This window comes from Poecilia mexicana, unplaced genomic scaffold, assembly GCF_051168715.1.
Source record: "Poecilia mexicana isolate PSO_F unplaced genomic scaffold, ASM5116871v1 scaffold_6, whole genome shotgun sequence".
In the NCBI taxonomy this organism is placed as follows: Eukaryota; Metazoa; Chordata; class Actinopteri; order Cyprinodontiformes; family Poeciliidae; genus Poecilia; species Poecilia mexicana.
In genome coordinates, this window is record NW_028263375.1 from 24963581 (window position 1) to 24990092 (window position 26512).

Here is a 26512-nt window from a genome sequence, read left to right on the forward strand (position 1 = left end):
ACTAATATTGTTTATCAAAGACATATAACATGTAAAAAAAAAAATCAGAAAAAGAAAAAAAAGCAATTTTATGTAATAACCAGAGGAAATTGCTCACTATATGATGTTGATTAAGTCTCTTTTTCCTGTAATGGCTGAATTTCACAATATACAAGGACACTCCAAAAGGCATGTGGTCACTTGGAGAAAAAAAATCTAAGCAAAGTTTTTTTTTTAAATTATTGTAATTTTTTACATCTCCTCTAACAATTCCCTTAAAATAAATGGAACTTAAGCATTTGTTTAATGTACACACAACTTTTTTTTTAAGTTGAGTAATCCATGATTTCATGTTTTATCGGAGCCCAAATATCACATTACACAGAGGTCCATCTTCATTTCACCACTGATCGCTCGGGTTGATGAGAAGTCATGTTTATTTTGCACCAAGCAAAGTGAGAAGAATGGTACTGTATGAGAGAGCTAAAAAATTCTAGGAAGTAGCAGTCAAGAGTGGCATCTACCAAGGCTCATGTTGCCAAAACAACTGCTAGATGCTGCCTACATGCCAACTGGTTGTTTAGGAGGCATGCCAGGAAAAAGGGTTTTCTGTTCTACCATCCCAAATGTAAACATGTGGAGTTTGATAAACTAACTGGACTTTGCAGGTCAGACTAAGCTTGAGCTGTTTCTTACAAAACACCGCTGGTAGGTTTGGTGTGGAAAAACATGATGGGAATCTGGAAAAGCACCTCAGACCAACTCGGAAGTGTGGTAGAAGATCTGTTGCTGTAATTTGTAACAAAGCTCAGATACCTTCTAAACACAAACAGAAACAAAATTCACATTAAGTTGGATCAAGTTACTTAAACACAGGTGTTGAAGACGATATGATGATTAGTTGTGTCTTTCTGTACTGTAAATGTAATACGGCTGATTGACAACTGCCTTTATGAAATACAGTTTAAATTAAATTACTGCAGCACTGACGGCGTTGAGTTGTCGTTTTCCAGACTTTCTCATGGCTCTTAATGTTTTTCTTTGAACCTTGACTATTTTATCACATCATTTCTGTCCAGTTTCTGACAGTTTGGTAGCTTGATGTCTGTCACGTGCTAAAACTTTAGCTTCATGACAAAGAAATACAAAATATGGTGTGAAACCTGTAATGCCGTGGACCGTTTTCTTTTCTTTGGCCCTGGAAACATCGTTTGGCCTGATTTATACCTTCCTGACAGCTGTATTGTCCACTCAACCGCAAAGCCTGTGTAACATAAATTTTACCATTTGTACATGTATACGGAGGTCTGCTTGGACTCTCTGAGGACATTCGCATTTGTGATTGTATGGACTCAGCTACAATAAGACTCCCATTCAAATCGGGGCACCAAATGCACAAAACAGTTATGTCTTGTGCATTTGGCCCCGCCCACACAGAGACAGGATTGGTCATGTTGCAAAGTTGTTGTTTTTTTTATTGTTTAGGATTTATGTCCACATCGATATAGAAACAGTAGTGTTTGAAAAACCAGAGTGAGAAAATTTCAAAATGCCAGTTTCATGTTTCGGTATCTACACGCAGGCCGCGTCTTTTTTGAGACGACAACATTGGAGCTCCATCACGCTATCATAAATAACAAACCTGGCACTTTCTGCGTTGTTTGGTATTATTGTGCCATTTTGAGGCGCCACTTGTGTGGATGCACACTTTATCTCGTTTACGGAAATCTACCATGCCCAAACGCCTGTGGGTGGGGCCTTGTTGCAAGATGTCCGATGAGGTTTGATTGTTTGTAATTTTTACATAATTAAATACAATCCTCATTAGGTCTACGTCTGTATTAAAAATATTTGTTTTACTGTTCTGATGTTATCTTCCAAGAAAAAAAAATTAAGGGGGAAAAATGCCTATTTAATAGGAATTGTTCTGTGTGTAAAGTATGTAATATTTCATTTAGTGATCTGAGATACTAAAATAAATTATGTTTTCAATCGTATTCCAATTTACTAAATATGACTGATATTGAATATTACCGTGGCCAGTCAGAGGTAGAAAAATAAAAACTAAACAGTGAAGCTTTCTTTTTTAAAGGTGCAGTATGTAACTTATATATATAAAAAAGTTTTATTTATTTATTTATTTTACATATTTATTAAAACTGTCACCATATTGTGACAGTATGTCATGAGACAAGTCATCTGTAAAAAGTTCGATCTCCTCCACCTCCTCCCTGAGCTCTTATGCAGTCTGAAGAAAAGCACCAAAAACAGCCAATCAGAGCCAGGAGGAGGGCCTTAACGCTGTAAATCAACGTAAAGTACTCGCTGCTAAATGTTCTAATGGCAAAGAAACAACGAATCCTTACAGGAAAACCCGTCATCAGTGTCCGTGCTAACTAGCCTAGCATTCACAACAGGAAAAAGCTGTAGCAGTAGCAGAGAACAAGGGGGGACATAGGATGAGCAGCATCACAGGGGATTGTGATTGACAAGCGCTAAGACCCGCCTCCTGGCTCTGATTGGCTGTTTCTAGTTAGCCCTGGGAGAAAGCAGAGGAGTTGAAGTTTTCACAGACCGTCTGCCTCATACCGTACTATCATGACATGGTGACACTTTTTGTAAAAGTTATATACTGCAGCTTTAAGAAAAGCAGCATTGTTCACCCCCTTTATTCTCTCCTAAAGTTTTCATATTAAGATTGTGCCACTGCACTGGGAGATAAACGGGCAATTACTGTAGCCAACAACACTGTAATACCTGGCTACGCCCCTGTGTGGTCATGTCAGAAGAGAGCAAGCAGCGTATGTGGGACAAGACCGCTGGAAGGAAAGGCAGGAGAGAGCAGGAGGAGGTCTGTCTAAAAACTCCGCCTCCGATCTCGGATCATCTCGCATTCCTTCTTCACGGCCCCTCACGCCGTGGATAGAGAGAGAAAGGGAAGGAGAAACACAAGAAGGGCACACGAAGAAGGAGAGGGGAAAAACAAGAAAGGGGCGCAGCGAAAACGACCATGGCAGTATCCACAGCGCGTCAGCGTGAGACAGAGTCCGAGCACAGCGCACTCCCACCGCCGCCGAGCAGAGCCCGGAGCATGCAGACGCACAATAGACAGCCCCTTGATGAATGAAGGGAGCTGTGTACCTGGGCCGTGGACACAATGAGGGTCATCTTCACCCAAAACGCCGGTTTCGTCGCAGCTTTTTCGCCTTTCTTGTGATGCTGGCAAAGTGTAGGACGACAGATGACGTGAACAACATAGAATTGACCACAGTTAGATCGTGCCAGTTTATTTATGTTTTTTTTTTTTTTTCTTTAGCATGCAGAGATAATACAGCCAGTATTTGTCAAAAACGAAAGCGTGGTCAGATTGCGACATGCAGCCTTGCTGTCGAAATCTGAACACAGAATAGTCTGTTTTATTAGCTACATTGCTGGCATTATAATTTAATTTGTATGCCTATTAGTTATTATAGAGTGACCATTTTAGATCAGCGCGCCTCATTAGTAGTCTATTATAACGCGATTATAACATAAAATAGCTAAGAGAAGAAATGTTTGTTTACTTCGATCAAAGACAATCAGTAAATATTAGACTCCATATGTGATAATATCATTTGCTTTATGACTTGTAATTTATTTATTTATTATTACTATTATTAGGTCTTTTAAGTATTATCGTATTGATTAGTTTAAGTTAGTAGTTTAAATATATTTAACAGTTGAGAAGATTGTTTAAAACGCCTCCCTATAGTGAAATGGAGACCGCTTATTTATCACCCCACCGGGGTGCCTCCCGTCCCGAGTCCCTGAGAGGTCAAAGCGCAGCGGGCAAACCGGCGGCGGGTGTCCCCTCCCCTCCGACTCCACCTCCGGCCTCACCTGCCGGCGCCTCACCCGAGGAGACCCCGACACAAGGCGACGGACGGCGGAACTCGGGCGTGAAGAAGCACCACCACAAGCACAACCTCAAACACCGCTACGAGCTCCTGGAGACGCTGGGAAGAGGCACCTACGGCAAAGTCAAGAAGGCCATTGAGCGGCACTCCGGCAGAGAGGTGAGCCCACTTAACAAGCCGCCCCTCAGCAGCTGTAAGTAACCTCTCACTGTGGGGTTTTTGTGCGCCCTTTTTAAACGCACACTGTCAAAAGTCTCTGCAAACGACACCGGTCTGGGAGGAAGTGCAGTGTTGCAGTCAGAGGCGTGTGCTTGTCCCCTTGCCACCCCGTCGGGAATTCCCCCTACGCTCAAAAATAAGACCCGTGGGGCCGGGAAGCTGTGCAGCACACGCCTTGTCCTGCGCGCGGCCTCCCGACCGGATGTTAGGCTTCAAATCCGGCTACTGACAGACTGATGCGACTGCTGGTGAAGTTGCCCTCAATATGATACCTCAGAGGTCATTCTCCTTCGTTCCGATGTGGTTACGTCCAGCGCAGGGGCGTCGCTACACACAAACTAGTACTGGGGCACAAGAGCTGAATATGAAACCCAGACCCGTACTTCCAATTTATATGCAAACATTCTGGTTCTGTTGTCAGTGTGCTCCAAGCAAGTAAACAACAATATGACTAATGAAAACCAAAGGAGGGAAACACTTCAAAAATAGAAGAAGAAAGGATTGATTTTCTACTACATTTGTGATCTAAATGAGTAAAACCATACTCCACTTAGAAGCTGAAGGAGATATTTTGTTAAACTTTACTACTTCCAGATTCACATATGCAACATTTCTGTTTTTTGTTTTTACCAACTTCACAATGCTACCTAACAATGCAATGTATAATTCATTAGTGGGTTTTTTTTTATTATTATTTTTCCTTTATATGTCTACTCCATGAATCAGACTTCTTTGTAACCTTTTCAAGTGGATCTTTATAGGCTCTTTAAAAAGTGGCAACCTTTGGTGGAAATTGCATTTGGAAGTTTTATGAGGCCACAGAAGATGTGTCTGGTAACGCCCACGGTCTGATGGTTCTCAAGACAACACTGTAAATATCAAGTTTCCCAAGTTTGTCCCACACTGTTGTTCAAAAGTACTACAACAGAACTTGGGCTTGATGTGTTAGGTCATGAAAAAAGAAACAAGAACATTAAACGAAAACGTTCCCTGGTTTCATGTCGGTCAATTGAACAGAAAGTTCCTCTGATGCCAAATTCCAAATGGGAAAGTTGAAGGTTTCCGACTAGCCCTGACTCCAAATCCAACATGGCTGCCTTGGATGTCAAGATTAGTGATAACCTCCGTTAACTAAGTTTATTTGCAGTTTTGAAGATTTATAAATTTCATACCAACCTCCTTCAGTGGACATGTGCCTACTGTCATGCAGCGAAATACATTGGCATTAACATAACAACTCTTACCAATTAGCAAATCCCACTGGTTTTTGAACTCACCTGAAACTTTATATTAAGTTTAATGGCATTTCCAGATTCAAGTTTGAAATTTTGAGTATTAATTTTTATGGCTGTTGGTGCTTTTTAGTTTACTTGTTTCAGATATCCACTTGAAGACATATTGTTGCTACCCAGGTATTAAAAGTGTTACTTGTACCACAGTTTGAAAACCACAGGTGTAGAAAATGTCCAAAATGTGCAAGAAACTAATGTCACTGTCTAAATGTTGGAGATTATACAAGATGCTGGAAACCAGTGTGTGTTTATTTTTAAGTCAGCAGGCCACTTTCCGTTTCTTTTTTTAAGCTTGATAAGCTGTGTGCATCATATCAAACCCGCCCATCGCTGATATATTCTTACAGGCTTAGACATCATGGCAAAATATGACCCTTGTCCCAACTCTGGCAGGACATGTGGAACTTTCCGTGAAAGCCTGCATACAAGGTCATTACCTTCATCCCACCTCCCTCCCAGCAGAGGGAGGTGGGATGATGAACATCTTTTGACATGTATTTGTCTTTGTCGGCTATTCAGCTGTAAGAAACTTGGGTTCAAGTAGTAGGTTTTGAATGTTTCTTCATTAAAAGCACACCTGGAACGGCAGCCCTGCTCTCCCCCCCACCTGCTCAGCTCCTTCAGACTAGTCAGCAGCAATTAGCAAACACCTGGTGGAACTACGAGTCTGCTGAGCTACTTCTCAGGACGACGCTGGTAAAAGCGTTGTTGAAGGGTTAGTAGTGGAGCCATGTTGTGATGTGTCAGAACAAGTTTCTTAAAGAGATAGAGGCACAATTTCAAGGTGTTAAATTACAAATTCAGCTTTCTTTTAAGTCATGTTTGATATATGCAGCATTTTAAGAACAACTGAAGATAACAGTTTTTTGGTTGTGTTATAAAATGGCAGCATGTGGCTGGAAACCAAAGATTATTGCCCCTGTAAAGACCATGTATCCCACTAACCTACATCAACATGCTGAGCCCTAATGCCTAAAACTTGAGCTACAGTGTACATTGCCATTGCGATATTGCAGAGAATGCTATTATGATGATGACTGTGATTTGATGTAGTGCAGGATAGTGTTTAAAGTGGAAAAAAAAAGCTGTCTGGCAGTGTACAGCAACAAGAAGGCTAAGGGGGAGTGCTGTGCTTCTCCAGTCACACCAACACACTGTCTAGCATGTGAACCATAAGCTGTAGAAGTTTATTTTTAATCAGAAAATCAAAGCAGTTTTAACTTCTTAAGACTTTAATGTACCTCATCACCTTTTTACGTGGAGATTTTCTCCCCTCATGGAACATAAAGGGTCTGCACACGCAGCAGTAACAGAGCATGACTTCCTCACCACGCGCATCTGACATTACACAGTCAGAGCTTACTCGACCTTTAACCCAGAGGAAGTCCCTCCTCGTGTCCATATGGTAGACAACGGTCATTTCGAACTCGAGTCATTCCTCAAATTCAATCACAGGAACTGACAGACGCGATAAATGGAGGAAGCCGTGATTCCATGTGTGTCTGTGTGTGTGATGGAATTAACCGTATGGCTCTGGATGAAGATTGATTAGATGGAGGGCATTTAGTGTGAAAGCAGAACGGAGCGTCTGCTTTAATCTGGACAGCCATATGTTGCAAAGAGCTGGAATCCAGTGACTGCACAAAGTTGAACTCTTTCATCGTGTGAGAATGCGACAACCTTGTTTGAGTTAGCATGCCCGGAGAAGATTGGCTTAGCCCCTAGATGTATTAAATGACATCTGTAGTAAAAAAGACGTGGTGACAGGCAAACCTGAAATGAACACCGACACATGAAAGGCCATCCTCAGCAGGAAATGAGATGGGAGGGAAGGTTAATATCCTGTATAGAGGAATCATCAGAGACAGGAGGAGGTGAGCTGTTAGCACAAGGGATGAAGGGAACCCCAGCACAATAACAAGAGGCGGGCTGCCTAAGTTGAAGGGAACGCAGAGTCATATAAAAGTGATCTTAAAGCACCAGATTACATCATTCTCCAATAATGGCTTCAATGGGGAGGTGCACAGAAGGGGAAAGAAACTCTGACATTCCTCTGCTATATGTGGTGCCGCTGATGAGGTATTATGATTCCTGGCTGTGTTTGAGGATAAAGTTCTCTGGAAAAGTGACGGGCCTCTTCCTCCCACTCTCGCTCTCTCTCTCTCTGCTCAGTGACTCAGACGTGCAGTCAGCACAGCGGATGATCAAGACCTTCAGACAACACGCGGACGGGTCAGTTTGTGATGAATACTTTATCTGTTTTAATAGCCTGAGAAAGCACTGGAAGATGTCAGGCTCTACTGAAGCGAGGCGCGGATTTTCACTTCAAACAAGCTCCTTTTAGAGCGTAGGTCAGGTTTTGGGGGGCCGGAGGGGGTGGGGTGGAGGTCTCCCCCAAATCTTGGCATGGGGCAACATGGGCAGCAGTGCTGAGCACTGTTTACTGTGACTGATGGTAATAGGGGATCCACTTAAGAACAAGCGTAGCTGTGTCAGCCAGCCTGGCAAGGAGTTGATCCACAATCCTGTTAAATGATCCACGTCGAGTTCTGGGCATGGGAACACGAGGAGCTCCGGGATGGTGATACCTGGCATCGTCTCAAGCCCAAATGAGGGAGAACAGGGTCATTCAATAAGTTAGAATAAAATTTCAGCTGAAGATTGATTATTGCCATTCTAGCAGGGAAAGGCACTGTGCTGTGAAAATGTAGTTTCCTCCTTACAGATTTCTTTTTTTAATTTTACTTTTTTTTTTTGCCACACTTAAATATTTCAGATCATTTAAGCGTGACTGTCCGACAAAAGTAGTGAATACAAAATATGTTTAGAACTGATGATGCAAACAAATCTGTGTCAATGTGTATAAAATAATTACCCCTTAAACTTAACCAACTGGTACAATTTTTATGAAGCTTTTGTAATGTATGTCACTTCTTTTGTGACCTACTGGATGAATGGTCAGGCTTTGGATTGAATTGCTACGTCAACCATTCCTAGAAAGTAGTGCTGAACAATTTCAGGAAAATATTGAATCCCATACTATTACTCAAAATTGCGATTACAATGTTGACTGACATTAACCCCTTCCTTTCCTGATTCATTTTCTTTCTTTGCCATTATCCCACTTTCCAAGCATCTCAGCCACGACAGAAATATGATTTAAGTGGTCAAATGACCAATGATCATTGGTCATTTGACCAATGATCATTGGTCAAATGATCATTGGTCAAAGGTTTTAGATATATATAGATATGCACTAAAAATTAATTGGTTGATTGAGATTGAGGGTCTACATATTATGCAGCTCTACACTATTGTTGTGTGGAAGTCTCTTCCTGAAGTCTCAGAGCTTTATAAATGGGTTTGTGATCATTTCCGGACTAAAAGATGTCAGTGATGTTGTTTTTCCTCTTTAGATGTGTTGCTTATTTTGATAGTTGAGCCTACTTCATGTTGTCAGGCAGGTTCTGTTTAAGAGATTTTTTTGATTCTACAGGTGGGGTAGTAATCAGGCCACAGTATGGCTCGTGAAAGTTAAATGAAAAAAACGCTATTATTTATTTTTAATGAAAGCATTCATGATTTAACAAGGTAGGAAATTACCTTTTCACATTTGGGCAAATTAGTTTGGAATGGCTCTTAGATTTTTTTTAAATCATTTATTCAATAATATCACATTTTGGACTGCTTTTGCCATTTTCTCAGGTTGTCTTTATCCCATTTTAACTTTTTTGATGATCTGAAACATTTTGGTGCAAATGAGAAAGCAACAGCAGTAGAAAATCTGCAAGTAATTAAAAACTTATTCTTCACAACATAGCATGCCTAAATTTTTGTAATATCAAATAATGGAAGAAATACATTGTTACCACTACTGCATGTAGGAAATGTTGCTCATATTCGAGAACTCAGTGACTCGTGGGGTATAAGTAAGCCTAATTTAACAAAAAAAAAAAAAAAGAACAACTCAAAGCAACAAATTAGGAACATAGCATGCAAATCCGCTGCTACGTTTGTTATAGTTTAATGTCTTTAAATTCTGTGTAATCAAGGCATGGGCTGGAAGGGAGTTATTCCGGATTGGGGTTATTTTTATTGATGTACATGGTAATTAGCTTGGCACTCGCTACCGCTTGTGGTTTCCCCTGCGTGGGCTCCTTTCGAAGGCAGCCGCTTTGCAAGGAGAGGACAAAAGTTTAAACTAACAGTATTTAGAGCGAACAGACTCTATACAGGCCTGATCAAAGAAAACCCAGGACTTGATCCAGGATGTTTAGGCTGCAATTAGCGTGATGTGCTAGCCTGCGCACTCTCAATTGGTTTATTTGAAGAGTGCCGCTAAGTTGTCATTTATGAAGAGCATAGGTTAGTGGTTTTGATGCCTATGGTTGTGGCTGTTGGCAGGCCAGCAGCATTGAAGAATCATCAAATCAAGTGTTGTTTGTAGCAGCTGGATTTCCGATTTCAGGCCTATTTACCAAGCCAAGTGAAATGAATCACTTTCTCAACGTCCGCTCATTCTTCTGATTCCTTCTTGAAACTCCCAGCAGGACAGCTTTAGCAGCTGCTTTGAATTAAGGTTCTTTATTAGCATGACTAAAAGTGGGTTGCCAGGTTGTGATTAGTGTCCTCTGAAGGACTTTTTGAATAGCAACACTTTGTCTTTTGGAGGAGTCCCCTTACTTTTAGCACATTGACATGATGACCTCTCCTTTTATGGATTAATTTGATGATAACCTTTTATTTTGTAGGTCCTCCAAGCAAAACCTGACAAGGCTGTGCAGTTTGGAAGTTGAACATCATCCTTTATTGTCATACTAGAAAAGTTTGTTTAGGGGTGCACCGACTGCAGTTTTCTGGCTGATCGCCAATTACCGATCTTTTAAAAAGCCTAACTTATCGATTCCGATTTTAGCCAAAACTATTTTTTTTGCCTGAAATGTAGCTCAATATATCAAGAAAGTTTCTGAATTGGCAACAGTGGGGTGACTATTGTTAACTGTAAATGTGCAGACATGACCTGATCGGCCGGTTTGTCAGTCAAACCTCTCTCACAGGAGAAACGAAAAGGACAGTGGTTGATTTTAGGACCTTTGCCAAGGTTGATAACATCGGTGGATACGATCGGCTTCACATGTAAAAATCGTGATCTCCCAAAATTTAGGACATAACACCTTACTTTTATTTTCTGAAATCAAACTAAGTGTAAATTCAACTGACCAGAAGTTAGATGGAAAATGTCCCAACATCAGACGCCTCCTTTTACTTTGGGGACGATACGGCCAAAGCTGCAACATAGCAAAGGTGCACCTTGAAACGATCAGCTCTCTTCAGGTTTCAGCTAACTGTTGTAAACATTGCAACTTATTATGATGTGGAAGAATGATGATCTGCTGACGTTAAATTTAAGGAGGGTGCTGGGATTATGATTATAAATTCCATTTAGCACCGAGTATTACTTTGTGCCAGAGTGGCTGTAAAACTGCATCTAGTATCAGTCAGCAGTGCTATGAGTGAGCTGCTCAGTGTTTATTGGTATAAATGGAGCAGTAGATAAGTAAAGCAAGTGAGTTTTTTTTTTTTGTTGTTGTTCTGCAGCTTATTACCCAAGACTCCCATGTAGATCGCTGATAAGGAACCCAGTGTGTTTTTTGGCTGTGAATGTTTTCGTTAAAAATGAATTGGGGTACTTATCATGGCTTAATTTGTATTGTTGATTGATATCTGCTTAAACATACAAGACAAGGTTCCGTTATGTGTTTTTATACATATAGGTTTATATGACCTATCTTTTTCTGGGGCGCATATTTTGACTGAGACTGATTGATTTTACACAACGTGCCGCATGTGTTGTGAAATGACTGCGTACAAGTTAAAGGTCACTGATAAGATAATGCGTGTGACTTTAATTTGTTCCTATTTAACAATTTCCTGCTAAAATTAAGCTTATTTACTAGGTTTAGAGGGGGAAAAACAGGAAATCTGACTTACTGTGCCGAAGCTAAAAATATCTACTTTAAACTTTTTCAAGTTATCTAATGAAAGTGTTTGGTTCTTTTCTTTTCTTTTATTTTTGTCCCTTTCCAGGTGGCGATCAAATCGATTCGGAAGGAGAAGATCAAGGATGAGCAGGACATGGTGCACATCCGCAGAGAGATCGAAATTATGTCATCCCTCCGCCACCCACACATCATCTCTATATACGAAGGTGAGAAGCGAGTGCAGCGTCTGGAAAATATATTAAAAAAAAATTCAGACACTTGTACGTCCTGAAGACACATGAGAAAAAACACACAAATCCAAAATGCATATTTCCTCCAACACATGTAGCACTTGTGGCCAAGCTGCAGGACTGTCATTATTTTGACATGCATATGTCATAATAAGTCCCAGGCTACAGATCTGGGATGTTATTCATCTCCTCTGTCTGGCTGCCTGGACCAGTAAAAGCCAGGAAGGTTTTTGGCAGTGTGTGTCTGGATTCCTCTTAATGTGTGTGTGTGTGTGTGTGTATGTGTGTATATGGAGTGATATTCTAAGGGATCTCCTTTCCCACATCCAAGCGGTCTCATCCCTTGTCTTCTCTGGTCTTGATCTCAGAGCCAGACATCTGCTGATACTTAGAGACAACTGCAGCTGGGAGCCAGACTGTACTCGGGCATATGTGTGTGTGTGTGTGTGGGTGTGTGTGTGTGTGTGTGTGTGTCCTGGTGTAACTATGTCAGTTTAAGAGATTTTGTTACTTGTGTGTGTGTCCCTTTGTGTGTAAGTATGTGTAACTTATGTGTCACTGGATTGACCTCTGTGACCTAGGCCTGCTCCCAGTTTGACTCTGGTCCAGTCCTTATGCAGTGGGAGGAAAATCCTTAAGTCTTCCCTGGAGCAATGGCAACCGTCGGCGTACTTCAGGAAGCAACTCTGTAAATATCAAAGCTTTCACATCAGGCCCAGACAGCACGGATATTTATTTTTGTGTAACTTCTGGGGTTTTTTGAGCCCTTTCAAATGACCTTAACCTCGAAAGAAGGAAAACAGAGATTAGAATTAATGGTGACTCCACTGAACAATTTGCATTGAATGCTTGAAGTACTGCTCACAGTTAATCATTGCTTTTTTTATATAGTCTGGCCAATGTGTAGTTAGTTAAGGTCACAGGGCAGGGGCAGTTTAAGTTGCTTGTTGTGGCTTTTCCTTTGCCTGCATCAACCCTATTTGGGACAGAAGCCCCAGAACCAAAAGGTTAGGTGTCGTTGCCCAGTCAGACTTACCCTCTGTCCTTTGTCCAAGTACAAAGTCCCCCAGATCATTATCACTAATGTGTTCATAAACAAACACAATTTGTCATGGGAACGTGCCAGTAATCAGCTGCTAAATAGCAGCAGAGTTTTATGTGTCTTTTGAGGGAATGATTAAAAGAACGCGCAGCTCTGTAAACTCCGAGGAGCCCGTATCGGGCTTTTTGTTAGTCTCGGCCTCATTTATAAGCGACCAGCTCCGCTAGCAGTCTCGACCAGACTCGTTGCTTTCACTCTTTGGTGTTTCTCCCCAAAGCCAGCGTTTACTGTTGTGGCCTGGCCTCCACCCAGGCCTCGCTCGCTTGCAGCACATATATAGGAGGCCCAGAGATTTGTGTACCCGGCAACACCCTCTTACAACAGCCCCTGCTAACTGCCTTGTGTGAAGCAAAGCTGAACCAGATGTGTGCGTGAAGATGGATTTTTACCACTCCCTTATATTTTTGCATTCGTCAGCATGCTGAGTGGGGCATTTAGAAGCGAACGATACTCCGCTGCGTGTTTGTGCCCTACTTTTTACACAAAGTGTCGGCTTTGTAGATGCGTGTAATTGAACAGACTAACACAGTCTGAAACAAAGTGAGATTAGAAAAATCTTTGCTTACACTTCTCCTTCCTAGCTGCACATGATGAGTCATTTTTACACTAACTGAGTAATATGACATTTAAGAGAACAATTTTGTGTAGCGATGACCTACTTCAGGCTAAAATATGCAAAGTTATCGCTGAGTACATGCAGTGATGGTGTTACTGGTTTGCAACAAGTACTCCGATATAAGGATTTATTTGCAACATCAATTTTTGGTGTGACTCGGTAGTAAAATTTGTGACTCACCAGTCAGTATTTTCAGATCAGTTTCCGTTTTGTGCCTTTTTCTGGACAGTACCAGTTTCAGCCAATTTTGATTTCTCTTTAAGAATAATAATATAAGAAGATATGTGTCAGCATCAGATTCAAAATGAGGAAGAAACTATTAAGAAGATGGCATTTTAAACTGTCTTTAGCTACAGGCAAACACCAGTCTATTTCTCCTTCACAAAGCAGATCTTTAAAACAGCAGAAATTTCCAAAAATCTTGATCACATTTCTAAAAAAAACAAAGTGGAAACCCCAAAAGGATAAACAGGCGAACTGTTCAGCCTTCCTGTTATTTGCTATGGGTCTTGCTCTCTCTTCTACGAACTGCAGATAGGTCTTGATGTCCTGCTTCTCACATCTCTCTGCTTCTTCCGACCTTCTTTTTCCTGAGTATAGTTTGCTAACTAAATTATGAACTTCCAACTGCACAGTCAGCATGCAGGAATGATAATGCTAAGAATGGCTCAGTTGCAGTCACAAGCTAATTTCTCTGTACACCTTTGTACTTTAGACTTTGACACACAAAAATAGTTTAACAAGACAAATGAGGTTTTGACTGATGAACTGTTTAATCAAGCTCAGGCTGAACAGCCAAGTCCAACAAATTGAGCTGCTTTAAATAATTATGAACCTTACACACATCAAATATTTTGTTTCTGTTACTTCCTATGTTGAATCAGTTGTGCACCAAAGCAGGCCAATAAGTCAAAGTGCAAAAAAATACATTAGGGATGACACTGCAAGACATCGAAGTGGCAGAAATGTTTATGTTAACAACCTTGAACTAAGATCTGTGCACTTTCTTTCGAAATAAAAACAAATATCTTTATCTGAAATGTTTTCTTTTCACATCCCAATCAGCGAAACCCTGCATTACATTGTGACTCAACATTTTTAATGCTTGTTTGTCATTTTATTGTTATATATTTATCTCTTTGAAAGTTTGCGACAGAAGCCTTCCATCAACACAGGCAAATGAACAATAGGTGCAAATTAGTCAGATGTGAAGGTTTGACATACGAACAAAGCTCAGTGAGTGATGAAGAAACCGTAACGTCGGCTGGCATTCCCAGCAGACCGTAACAAACCTGACTTATGTAAGCTAGGTAATTACTTCGCCACCAGAGGTTAAAGGTAAATGGGAGTGCAAGCTGAGAATTGGCTCGCCAAGCACAAGCCCATCAAGGATCAGTGTGAATGTCACCCCAGGTCCCCACTCTGTCCACCAATCAGACGGCTGGATCGTCTTTGCCCTGCGGAATGCAATGGCTTACAACAGTCTGCTGTTTCCCAAGCAGCCAGACAGTCACAATCAGGGAGCATTAACATCACTCAACAACCGTGTGTTTTTGTAGAGGATTATATCTTTAAAAGGACCCTGGGAGAGAGAAAAAAAAAAAGACGGGGACAGACTATGAAGGTGTTCACTCAAGGGTGCAGAAAGTGGAGGTCTTCACCCTCAGTAACCCTGCTGTGTGGGAAAATCAACACTCACAATACACAGCAACATGACTGACTGTGCTGTTGTCACGTACTCATTTTTTCCCCCTAACCACTGTCATTCCTCATAGACCAGCTATATTCCCAAAGCTGAAATCTTACACTGATAAGCCAAAAATATGACACACAATTATGTTTAATGATTTGCAGTGGGGTAGTAAGATGCTGCGTTGCCACGATTTTACTTTCACATCATAAATGGTACGGTTTTGGAATTTAAACTCAACTTAAGATACATCTGTTCTCTTTTTGTGAACTGCTTCAGGCTACTCAGTCAATCAGTAAAAGTGCTAGCGTAGCTTTGGGGATATGAAGTTAAAAATGCGATGCGAGCATGTGAATTTGTCTGGTGAAAAGAGACTAAGCAGATATTGTGAGCCGATAACATGAAGATTTGTGATTTAAACTTTGCAGCTGGCTAACAGTTAGCCGCTAACAGTGCCAATGATTCTTTTTAGCTTTCTACCTACACACTGTGCTAAAGATATTGTTACAGTTGTCAAGTCTGGACTGTTTTCATACATCCTCAGTCCAAAACCTAAAAGTCTGTATTTGAATCTTCAAAAATAAAAACGACTTTTAAGGCTGGCTGTTAAGAAACTTTCACCACTTTGTGCATCAGCATTTTTAGATGCTTGCTAGTAAAAACTGCAACAAAGTGACACACAACTTACAAACAATTTGACAACACTGTGAGAATGCAGTGTGACTAAACATTAGCCGCTAATAAGCCTGAAGTCATAACCTCCAGTCAGAGCCAAGTAAGAGAGTTGTTCTCTTAAGGTTTTTAGAGTCTGGAGACTGAAATGCATCATAGATATTTTAAAGTCCAAAATACATTAAATTGGTTGAAGCTGAAAAATATAATAGTGTTATCCTGACAGGGAACATTTTCATTTTTTTTTTTTTTACTTTTGCCAAACTAAAAAATGGCCAATCTTAGTTTTCCCCAAATTTTCTTTGGAGCTTATACAGGTGCTGGTCATAAAATTAGAATATTGTGATAAAGTTCATTATTTTCCATAATGTCATGATAAAAATTTAATTGTCATATATTTTAGATTCATTGCACACCAACTGAAATATTTCAGGTCTTTTATTGTTTTAATTTTGATGATTTTGGCAAACAGCTCATGAAAACCCAAAATCCCTGTCTCAAAAAATTAGAATATTATGAAAAGGTTCTCTGAACGAGCAATAAAAATAATCATCTGAATCAACAAAGTAACTCTAAACACCTGAAAAAGATTCCTGAGGCCTTTAAAAACTCCCAGCCTGGTTAATTACTCAAAACCGCAGTCATGGGTCAGACTGCTGACCTGACTGCTGTCCAGAAGGCCATCACTGACATCCTCAAGCAAGAGGGTGAGAAACGGAAAGAAATTTCTGAACGAATCGGCTGTTTGCAGAGTGTTATATCAAGGCACCTCAGTGGGAAGTCAGTAGGAAGGAAAAAGTGTGGCAGAAAACGCTACACAACGAGAAGAGGTGACCGGACCCTGAGGAAGATTGTGGAGAAGGGCCGATTCCAGACCAAATTAAATTTTCATCTCCATAAAACTTTTCAGCAGATGGAAGCATGAAGTGCTCCAAAATCTTCTAATAGCTGCTGCATTGATCCTGCCCTTGATAAAACCCAGTGGACCAACACCAGCAGCTGACATGGCACCCAGACCATCACTGACTGTGGGTACTTGACACTGGACTTCTGGCATTTTGGCATTTCCTTCTCCCCAGTCTTCCTCCAGAGTCTGGCACTTTGATTTCCGAATGACATGCAAAGTTTGCTTTCATCCGAAAAAAGTACTTTGGACCACTGAACAACAGTGGTCCAAAGTGCTGCTTCTCTGTAGCCCAGGTCAGGCGCTTCTGCCGCTGTTTCTGGTTCAAAAGTGGCTTGACCTTTGACCTGGGGAATGCGGCACCTGTAGCCCATTTCCTGCACACGCCTGTGCACAGTGGCTCTGGATGTTTCTACTCCAGACTCAGTCCACTGCTTCCCCCAAGGTCTGGAATCGGCCCTTCTCCACAATCTTCCTCAGGGTCCGGTCACCTCTTCTCGTTGTGCAGCGTTTTCTGCCACACTTTTTCCTTCCTACTGACTTCCCACTGAGGTGCCTTGATATAACACTCTGCAAACAGCCGATTCGTTCAGAAATTTCTTTCCGTTTCTCACCCTCTTGCTTGAGGATGTCAGTGATGGCCTTCTGGACAGCAGTCAGGTCAGCAGTCTGACCCATGATTGCGGTTTTGAGTAATGAACCAGGCTGGGAGTTTTTAAAGGCCTCAGGAATCTTTTTCAGGTGTTTAGAGTTACTTTGTTGATTCAGATGATTATTTTTATTGCTCGTTCAGAGAACCTTTTCATAATATTCTAATTTTTTGAGACAGGGATTTTGGGTTTTCAAGAGCTGTTTGCCAAAATCATCAAAATTAAAACAATAAAAGACCTGAAATATTTCAGTTGGTGTGCAATGAATCTAAAATATATGACAATTTAATTTTTATCATGACATTATGGAAAATAATGAACTTTATCACAATATTCTAATTTTATGACCAGCACCTGTATATATAGAGAGATCACAGCATGGTTAAATTTAATTTTTTTTTTACATGCTGTATAGTGGGTGCCTTTAATCCACTATTTATCTCATATCATGCTGACTCTTACCTCATTCATTTGTTTTCTTTTAGTTTTATTTTTTCTTTTCTCCACCTGTTTTCTTCTGTGAATATGGAGCTTGATTGAATCAACAGCCTCCTTCTGCAATGTTGTGTAGAAGCCGGGCACGTGAGATGGGGTTTGGATGACGTAACTTTGGGAAAGCTGTCAAGATAATGTGCAGCTCTGTAATTTTGAGTTCTGCTCCAAAGCTAAAATGGGGCTCACAGGATTGGTCACTGTTATTATTCACCTTTTTTTTTTTTTTTTTTTGTTTTCTTTTGTCATTTAATTGTTTCTAGCCTAAATTCAACCTGTTTGAACCCTAAAAGTTTGCCTCTGCTCGATTTACTTTTCAGTGTTTGAGAACAAGGACAAGATTGTGATTGTCATGGAGTATGCCAGTAAGGGGGAGCTGTACGACTACATCAGCGAGCGTCGGCGCCTTAGTGAGCGGGAGACACGACACTTCTTCAGACAAATAGTCTCTGCTGTGCACCACTGCCACAAGGTGAGAAAAGCATATTCAACCAGCGTTTACTGAAGATAAACACACACAGGTGAAACTCTTTACCTCTCACACCCCCACAGAGGCTTTGGTTTCCAGGCTAATTGGAACAGGAAGCTTTCTGCACAAAGTTAGCTGTGTAGTCAGATAATCTGCCGGCACTGCACTGCGTGCTTTTCTTGGCACATTGGGGTTAAAGAGTCATCTGTTTTAGTTAAGTGAAGAAAGAACATGGGCCAGCTTAATTCAGGCTTACACTCCTTTTATAGACCACACATTCATTCTGTGCTCACACTCTTGATAGGCGCTCCAGGATCTCCCCTGAGCTCCCCCCCCCCAGGAGATTTAGTGCCAGCCACACCCCCATTTCAACCCACGCTCCACACCGAGCAGCATGGAACCCATTGTGAAAACCCCCCTTAGGTCACACAGCTTGTTTGGATACCCCCGCCCCAAAGCTGTCATGCTCGTCCCAGCTGGAGATGGGAGCTGACATCATTGTCCTCAGATAGGAGAGTCCCAGACACCCATAAATGATGACTCATCACCAGTGAGCGCAGCCTCCTGCCGGGTGGGATGGCGTGAGTCACTGACACGACAAGCAAGCAATCGCTTCTTCCCTCACATCCACCAATCAGAGTCATGAGAACACGAGCGGCGTGCTAGACGACAACCAATGCGAGATGCCTCGTAGATCATCGGCGCAAGCTTGGCGGGGGGAGGGGGTCGGTGGCAAATGAAGTCATTCCTCCACATCTGAGTGCGGCTCTGCGTACCACATGTTAATTCCTAGATGTTTGCTTAAACCCAGCCATTATCAGGATTGTTATTTTAATACCATGTTCTCTAAGTGCTGTGAGAACATCATTTGCACAGGCCCCGTAATTACAGGCTTATGTTTATGTGACACATGTGACTTGATTTAAACTGGAAATCGCAGCAGATGTCAACAGAAGGACCCCAGAGGGCACAGGAGCAATTAAAATTGAACTAGACCAACAGGACGCCTTGATTTCCCCAGAGAGTCACAAGCTATGCTAGTCAGAATAAATCATTACGCAACAACAATGGGAGGATGATGGATAAATAAATGTGTTGATGCATCACTCGGATTGCTTTCTTTGATTTTTCCCAGAATGGAGTGGTGCACAGGGATCTGAAACTGGAAAACGTGCTACTGGATGAAAACTGTAATATTAAGGTGAGTTGCTCTCCTGTACGTACGTCAAAGGGTCTGCGAAGTTTTATCAGTTGCATAAGAATCACTTACTCGTGTGTCCACAGATCGCTGATTTTGGATTGTCCAACCTCTACCATAAGGACAAGCTGCTGCAAACTTTCTGTGGAAGCCCCCTTTATGCTTCACCGGAGATTGTCAATGGAAGACCATATCACGGCCCAGAGGTGAGGCTCAGTGAAGCAAGCAATGATTCAGACTGTTATGATCTACGCTCAGTCGTAGTCACACACTTAATTATAGGTTTTGGTTTGAAGCTTTCACAAACGCTGCCTTGTAGAAGTATTTACAATACATTTTGCATTGCAACCACAATCTTACATATATGTTGATAAGATTTCATTGCATAATTAAAGTGATGATTTAAAAATTTGTGTCCATTTTATGCGTCTGCATTCAGCTTCTCTTGGTCAATACTTGGTCAAACCAGTGGCTTTACCAATTACGAGTTTTCTTCTTCTGTGATGAATGCTTGTCTTGTGCAGTTTGTCTGTTTAGACAATGTCTTCACCATGTCCTCTGAAGAGGTCGCATACTTTACTTCCACTTCACAAATATATACCATTTTGTGCTGATTTATCTCATAGTTCCACACAGAAGATGATTTTGGCTTAAAGCTGAAATTCTGGATCTCTCGTATATCTTGCTTTTTGTAAAAAGAAAAAAAAAAAAGAAAACAAGCCTCCAAAAACCTCTTGTGTCTCAGTTGTAAAACCTGTTCAAATCTGTTCACTCTCCAGATTAGCGTGAGTCACTATAATTTACTCAGGGATGTGAAAACCCATTTGCTGTCAAAATTACAGAACCGCACTCGGGGCGAGGCCGCAAATCAAAACGAACACGAGCATCAAAAATAGAACACGAGAAAAGTATGCACCCGGTCTCGCCTCTAACACAATTGACCAATGGTGACCGAAGAGCGGAGCATTCTTGATGCAGGTCCAAAACCTAACAGGAAGTGCACCAGCTCTTTTACTGGTCTTATCTGATTTCCTCTTCCTCATCTACTTCTTAAAACCTTAGCTGCCCCCCAGAGGAAAGCAAATAACTGTGTGAGCGTTCCCTGCAATCTGACATCAACGCACAGAATCTGTCGGTTCCTGTCATGGACACAGACACCTAGAAACAGGTCGTGATCTTTTCTCCAGTAAAGCTGTGAGGAATTCAAAATATCCCAATGCAGCTATCTCCTCTGGTCGTATTATTCTTCCGCTCCCACCACTTTACTCCATGCCCCGTACCTCTTAACGTCACAAAGCATAAACTCTTATGTAACATCTTAGAATGTCACAATGCATTAGGCTGGCGCTTCGAACATTTTAGCTCCTGCCTGACATGGCAGGAGAGAGAGAGGGGGCGACTAATCTGAGAGGAAGCAATTATTTTCCCACCATATCACCATCATTGGCCATCATTTCATCTGACAAATGTGTCAAAAGCTTTTAAACAGCAATGTTGTTGTAGGATAGTGTGAAAAAAATAAAAAGTGAACCTAGTGTTTATTTGGTTCTCTGTAAACATCTAGAGGGCCACTCGGAGCTCCAATCTGATGTTGAGCAGAGCTGAGCTCATTCCACATTTCCATGCCATGAATCACTAATCAAAACAAGGCCTGGACGACTGCATTCAGCTTGCATAACACACCTCAACTTCTTTGTGTATTTTTTGCTGACATCCGCCATATATACAGCACGTCAGATTGTTTCGAACTAAATGGATAAGTCTGTACCCGGGTTTCTGTCTTCACCAGGTGGACAGCTGGGCTCTCGGAGTGCTGCTGTATACCCTGGTCTATGGAACCATGCCTTTTGATGGGGGAGACCACAAGAAGCTCATTCGTCAGATTAGCAATGGTGAATACAAAGAGCCCACTCAGTCTTCAGGTATGACTTTCCACCTGAGAACTTTGTTTTTTTATATTTCAGGGCACGAAGTTGGTGTGGGTCATAGACATGAGCTAGTTATTATGATGTTAACTAGCTCAAAAAGTTACGTCGGCTATTGCTTGAGAGTATAAATCCTAACCTTACGTATCTCTGGCATTTCCAAAAGGATGTCAACATTTACAAATGCACCATGTTCAACGACACAAAGAGTTCGAAAGATCAAAGACATAAAACAGGGCATAGAACAGCCTTCCTGGTTTCTGCTTTACATGCTACTCTCTCCTGCTTTCTCTAACCCTAACCCAGCCTGAATGACATGTCTGGACATGTCGCTGAATCTTTATACCTTTCAAAAATCTTCTTGCATATTTGTTGCATCCTTGAATTTTTTAAAAACATTTCCCTGATACTGGGAATAGCTAATTTTGAGTCTTCTTCCCCCAGTGACTGCATCCGAATTGAATCATGTTGTTGTTACTATGACCTGGTGCAGTTTAAAATGCTGTCACCGTTTGGGGACGGTGAAAATGAAAATAGGCTGATTCTGGTTATCTGCCAAAATCTTGGTACATCTCTTGTTGAAATACATTCAGTAAGCTGGACATTCCCATGTGTTTTTGAAATTATAAAGCTTCACTTCACATTTTACATTTGCCTGTAATTTCACCGTTGGGTACAATCTAACACAATATTGCATCGCTTATAGATGCCCGTGGACTGATCCGCTGGATGCTGATGGTGAACCCCGAGCGGCGAGCCACAGTAGAGGACATAGCCAATCACTGGTGGGTAAACTGGGGCTGGAAGAACAGCGTCTGTGACTGTGAGGCTCAGCGCGACCACGGTGGCTCGCCCATGCTTGCCCGTTTCATCGACTGGCAGAATCGCACTGAGCCACGTAGTGCCGGAGCCAAAGCTGCTGCCGTGCCCCAGATCCTGCGGCAGAGGCCCAAGAAATCAAAGAAGGAAAATGTTGAAGCTGGCCAGTCCCAGGAGGGCGCAGAGGATAAGCCAGGTTTGAAGAGACCCAAGGGCATTTTGAAGACAAGGGTCACCGAGGAGCAAAGGTCCGCCAGTCCTGAAGAAGTGGAGCTGAGTCGAGGGGCACTGCCTCAACAAGCTGACGGTGGCGAGGAAGCTGTGAGCCCTGACAGAGAGGAAGACGAGCCAGTGATGGGAGGTGGCTCACCAGCCAAGATGGTACCGTCTCTACCAAAGAAAGGCATCTTGAAAAACAACCAACAGCGGGAATCAGGGTACTACTCTTCCCCGGAGCGCAGTGAATCCTCTGAGCTTTTAGGAGGTGCCAGCATGTCTCTGTTGGCTACCTCCCCTCCTAAGCGAGCGATGGGAAGGAAGGGCATTCTGAAGCGAAACGGCAAGTATTCCACCTACAGCGGGCTTCCCTCTTCCGCAGCAGTGGCAGGGGTCCTAGGCGAGCCTCCTCCCACGACCGACTCGGGTCTGTCCCGCAGTCAGAGTCGGCCCTCCAGCATCGTGGGGGAGGACAGCTCTGTTCTGTCACTATCGCCGAGTTCCCTCAGTGGAGCCGAGTGGCATCCCTCCACCCCACACCTCCGCACCAACATCAGGGCTTGTGTCTCAGCCGAAAATCTGCTGCAGCTCGCCAACTTCAAAGGTCTGCAGACCGCGCCGCCCATCCAAGGCCCGAAGTTTACTCGCGGCTCCAAAATGAAAGGCTCCCCGGGGGACAATGGCAGCTTCTCCCTGCTTGGGGATCTGGAAGACATGACTCAGGTGTACCAGCAAGCCCTGGACATCAGCAACAATCTCACCTAACAAGCGGGTGGCAGAGCATGAGGAAGCAGAGGGATTCGATTGTGACTCTGTGTGCGCAACGAAGAGTGTGCGCAGCATTAACGACCGGTGTGTTACTGGGATACACCTTTAGGAGGCTGGGGCTGAAAGATGCAAAAGATATGCCTGCGTTCACACACTTGCACACACAGATGCACACGTGCAGGTGTACTTCTCTGGTCAGTGGGAATTATGTTCCAGGCTTTGTGAACAAGAGAGACACTCTAAGATGGCACATGAGAGAGAGAGAGGGCGAGAGAGAGAATGCCACCCAGTCTGCTGTCCTGGCCCGCCATAGACTCTGCTACGTTGAACATGTTTACATATTTAGCAAGAAGGCAAGTTAGAATCACAAATGCAGCAACCAGAAACTGGTTGGCTCTCCTTTTTGTACACCATCCATGTCTGAGTCTGAGTTTACAAAAGCACCTTAAAACTCACACAGAGCACATGCTTTTGTGATCTTTACTTCCTTTTAAAAGAAGAAACAAACCAGGGTCTTGTTCCGAATTTAAAAAAACAAACAACAAAAACCAAAAAAACAAAAAAAAAAACTGATTATTTATTATTAATATTTTTAAGCTTTAGTTGTAGGTGCCAAACTGGTGGGTGGCTGGTTGATACTGGAATCTCCTTGTCTCCAACTCTTTAGGTGAAACTGACATATATAATTATATTACTCAGTGATAAACATATTATTAACCAACATATATAACCATGCTTGTGTCTGTAACACGCAGGCAAGTATACCTTCTTAAAAGTGTATGTCCTATATATGCGTATGATATGGGGAATATGTAGGAAGTGCCTTTTTTGATTCATAATAAGAATTATGTATGTTGTTTCCTTAAAGGAGAAGGAAAAGCCAGGCCACCCAGAAACCAGTTTTATTTTTCATATGTTTGTGATTGTGGAGAAACCCAGGGCCTTCAGAGCATACCTGACTGACTTTCCTTATTCTGTGGGTTTAAAGGTTGATCTCTTAGGTAGCAGAGATTAAATACTTCTGGTTTTCTGCTTTTCTTTCCTTCTACTTGTAAAATCATATGCAGCTCAGATTCAAAAAGGGGAAAAAAAACAACAAAAAAGGTGCCTCCTTGTTCTTTTTCAGTGTATAAGGCCACAGTTAGTCGCAGCATAGGCTCTACTGAAGACACTTTCTGCTGGAAGCACAAAGAATTCAAAGGTCCTTATGTAGTGGGACTATTCCCTGACTGGAGGCAGCAAATCCTGGATAGAGGTGCACCGATCAGATTTCTGGGGATGATATCCGATACTTAACAATAGCTGATATTGTCTTCTTCCCTCAGTAACACCAACAGCACTGAAGAGTGTTGAGTTTAGTGGAATCATAGCACTTTGACCAACTGAAAAAAAGATTGGATTTCTGACCAGTCGGTCACTGGTCAGGTCCGATCCAGCTGAAATTCTCAGATTCTGGTCTTAAGTTGTCCTCTAGTCCCGAAACGTCTCTGTACGCCTTAGGATCGCTGTTTGACCGATGTGGTTTTACTTTATTTCACGTTTTACCAAAGACATTTCAGGTGTTTTCCATTGCGAGACTGGTTAATATTTCACCCGCAGCTTTTTCAAAGAGCTAAGTCAAGTTTTTTTTCTCTTTGCCAATGACACAGCAAATTCCTCAGACGAAATGCTGGAGACGTGTTTGTTCTAGAGATCCCTTATCACCCCCCCTCCACCCTCAAACCCGACTCAGCACAGGTGGAATCTGCGGTCTGTGCTCAGCCTCCCAGCTGTGTATACTTGTTCATTGTGTCCACTGAGCACAATTAGCCCGCCGTTGTTTTTATTCGAGCGTGAGAGGGAGGCAGCGCATGGAGAGTTATAGCTGCAGGCGGGAGAAAAGTGTGTGAAAGAGAGAGAGATGTGGTGCAGAAGATAAGAGTGGACGTTCCTGCGGGAAGCAGGAAGGGTCAGAGTTCTAGAGGTATTTTTTTTTGATGGATTTGCAATGTAGAATAGCGGGAACAAAGAAAGTGAGTAGAAAGAGTAGATGGAAAGGGTTTTTTTTTTTATTATTTTGTACCAAAGATCTGATGAGGCTTTGACAGGATTCAACGGGCTTTAATGAGTTGCTTTGACTTGGGGAATCCCCCATTGGTGAATAAATCCATCGCCCACAATGGCTGTACCTCTGCTATGTTTTATTTGTGCTCATTTTTTGTTGGTTGAGATGCTGGAGGCTGTTGATACAGCTTGTCTGGAGGTTCCTTGCATGACACATTTCTTCTGTGTAACCTTAGAAAATATGATACTCTTTTAAAACGGCAACAAAATGACTGGAGAATTCACAGCGTCGGATGATGTAGAGGGAAAAACACGCAGTCGGTGACCCCAAATAAAAAAAGAACACATGTTGAATGTTTTCAGTGGTCAGCTCGCGTGAATGAAAGATCCCGGGGTACTGAGTTTAATGAACGACCCACTGCTTATTATATTGTACTTTATTGCCTTTTGTATTGCATTTTAATGTCAACTGGATTTACAGTGAAAAACTTATACTATGTTAGTATTTTGGTTTATTACGCTTCTGTTTTTGATTTTCCAAAATGTAAGGAATGTTGTATTGCTTTATGTACGGCAGAAGAACAAATACTTCCTTCCTCGAAGTATTAGAATTTCTCTGAAGTGGACGCACTAATCCGACGTGAAATTGGTGTTGTAATTTCATTTTCCGCTGTTTTGGCACACCGAAATGTCAGAGTGGCAATAAACTTTATAAATATATATATATATATATATATATATATATAAAATATTTTGAAAAAGTGGGGGGAAAAAAACTAACTTGTTTAATTTGCCAAAGTGTGGGAGATCCAAAATAAAGCAAGAACATAAAGCAATAAAAATGATTTGATAATAAAAGCTTAACTCTGCCAAACTGGAAATAACTGGTGCATATTAGTTAGTTTGAAAATCTAATCATAGGAAAACTTGACTGGATATTGTTATGACAATAATAATAAATTTAGTATTATTATGTTATTTAAGTATTATTTTTGTTACTGCTCATTACTTTTAATATGTTTTAATGATTTTGTTTGTGGGTAATCCTGGACTGCCGAGGTTTATTTCATGATTTTTTTTTCTTTTTTTTTTTTTTTTTAATGATGAAAATGATTGTCTTTTTTTTTTGTACTTATATTTATTGATCAAGCCATTTTAGACGGTGTGTTAAGATTTAGACATACTGCATTCAAAGAACTTCAAAGAGAGTATTTTCATCTCAATCGGAGAATAAATTGTTTCTGGAAATCTGGAAACGTCTTAATTCATTATTCAGGTCAACACAATGCCCCTGCAGTACTGTATCAATCCAAATAAAAGGATCTCAACA

The 26512-nt window shown here is 41.7% G+C and overlaps 1 protein-coding gene across 1 annotated transcript; it reads left to right on the forward strand.

Annotated features, from left to right (window-relative positions):
* The first annotated feature begins 2717 nt into the window (after positions 1-2717).
* Positions 2718-26512, forward strand: nuak1b (NUAK family, SNF1-like kinase, 1b). Its single transcript, XM_015007190.2, has 7 exons — positions 2718-4034; positions 11474-11594; positions 18065-18216; positions 19349-19414; positions 19498-19617; positions 21201-21333; positions 22043-26512. Exons 1-7 carry the CDS (start codon positions 3735-3737, stop codon positions 23134-23136), a joined length of 1986 nt encoding a protein of 661 aa, XP_014862676.1. The 5' UTR covers positions 2718-3734; the 3' UTR covers positions 23137-26512.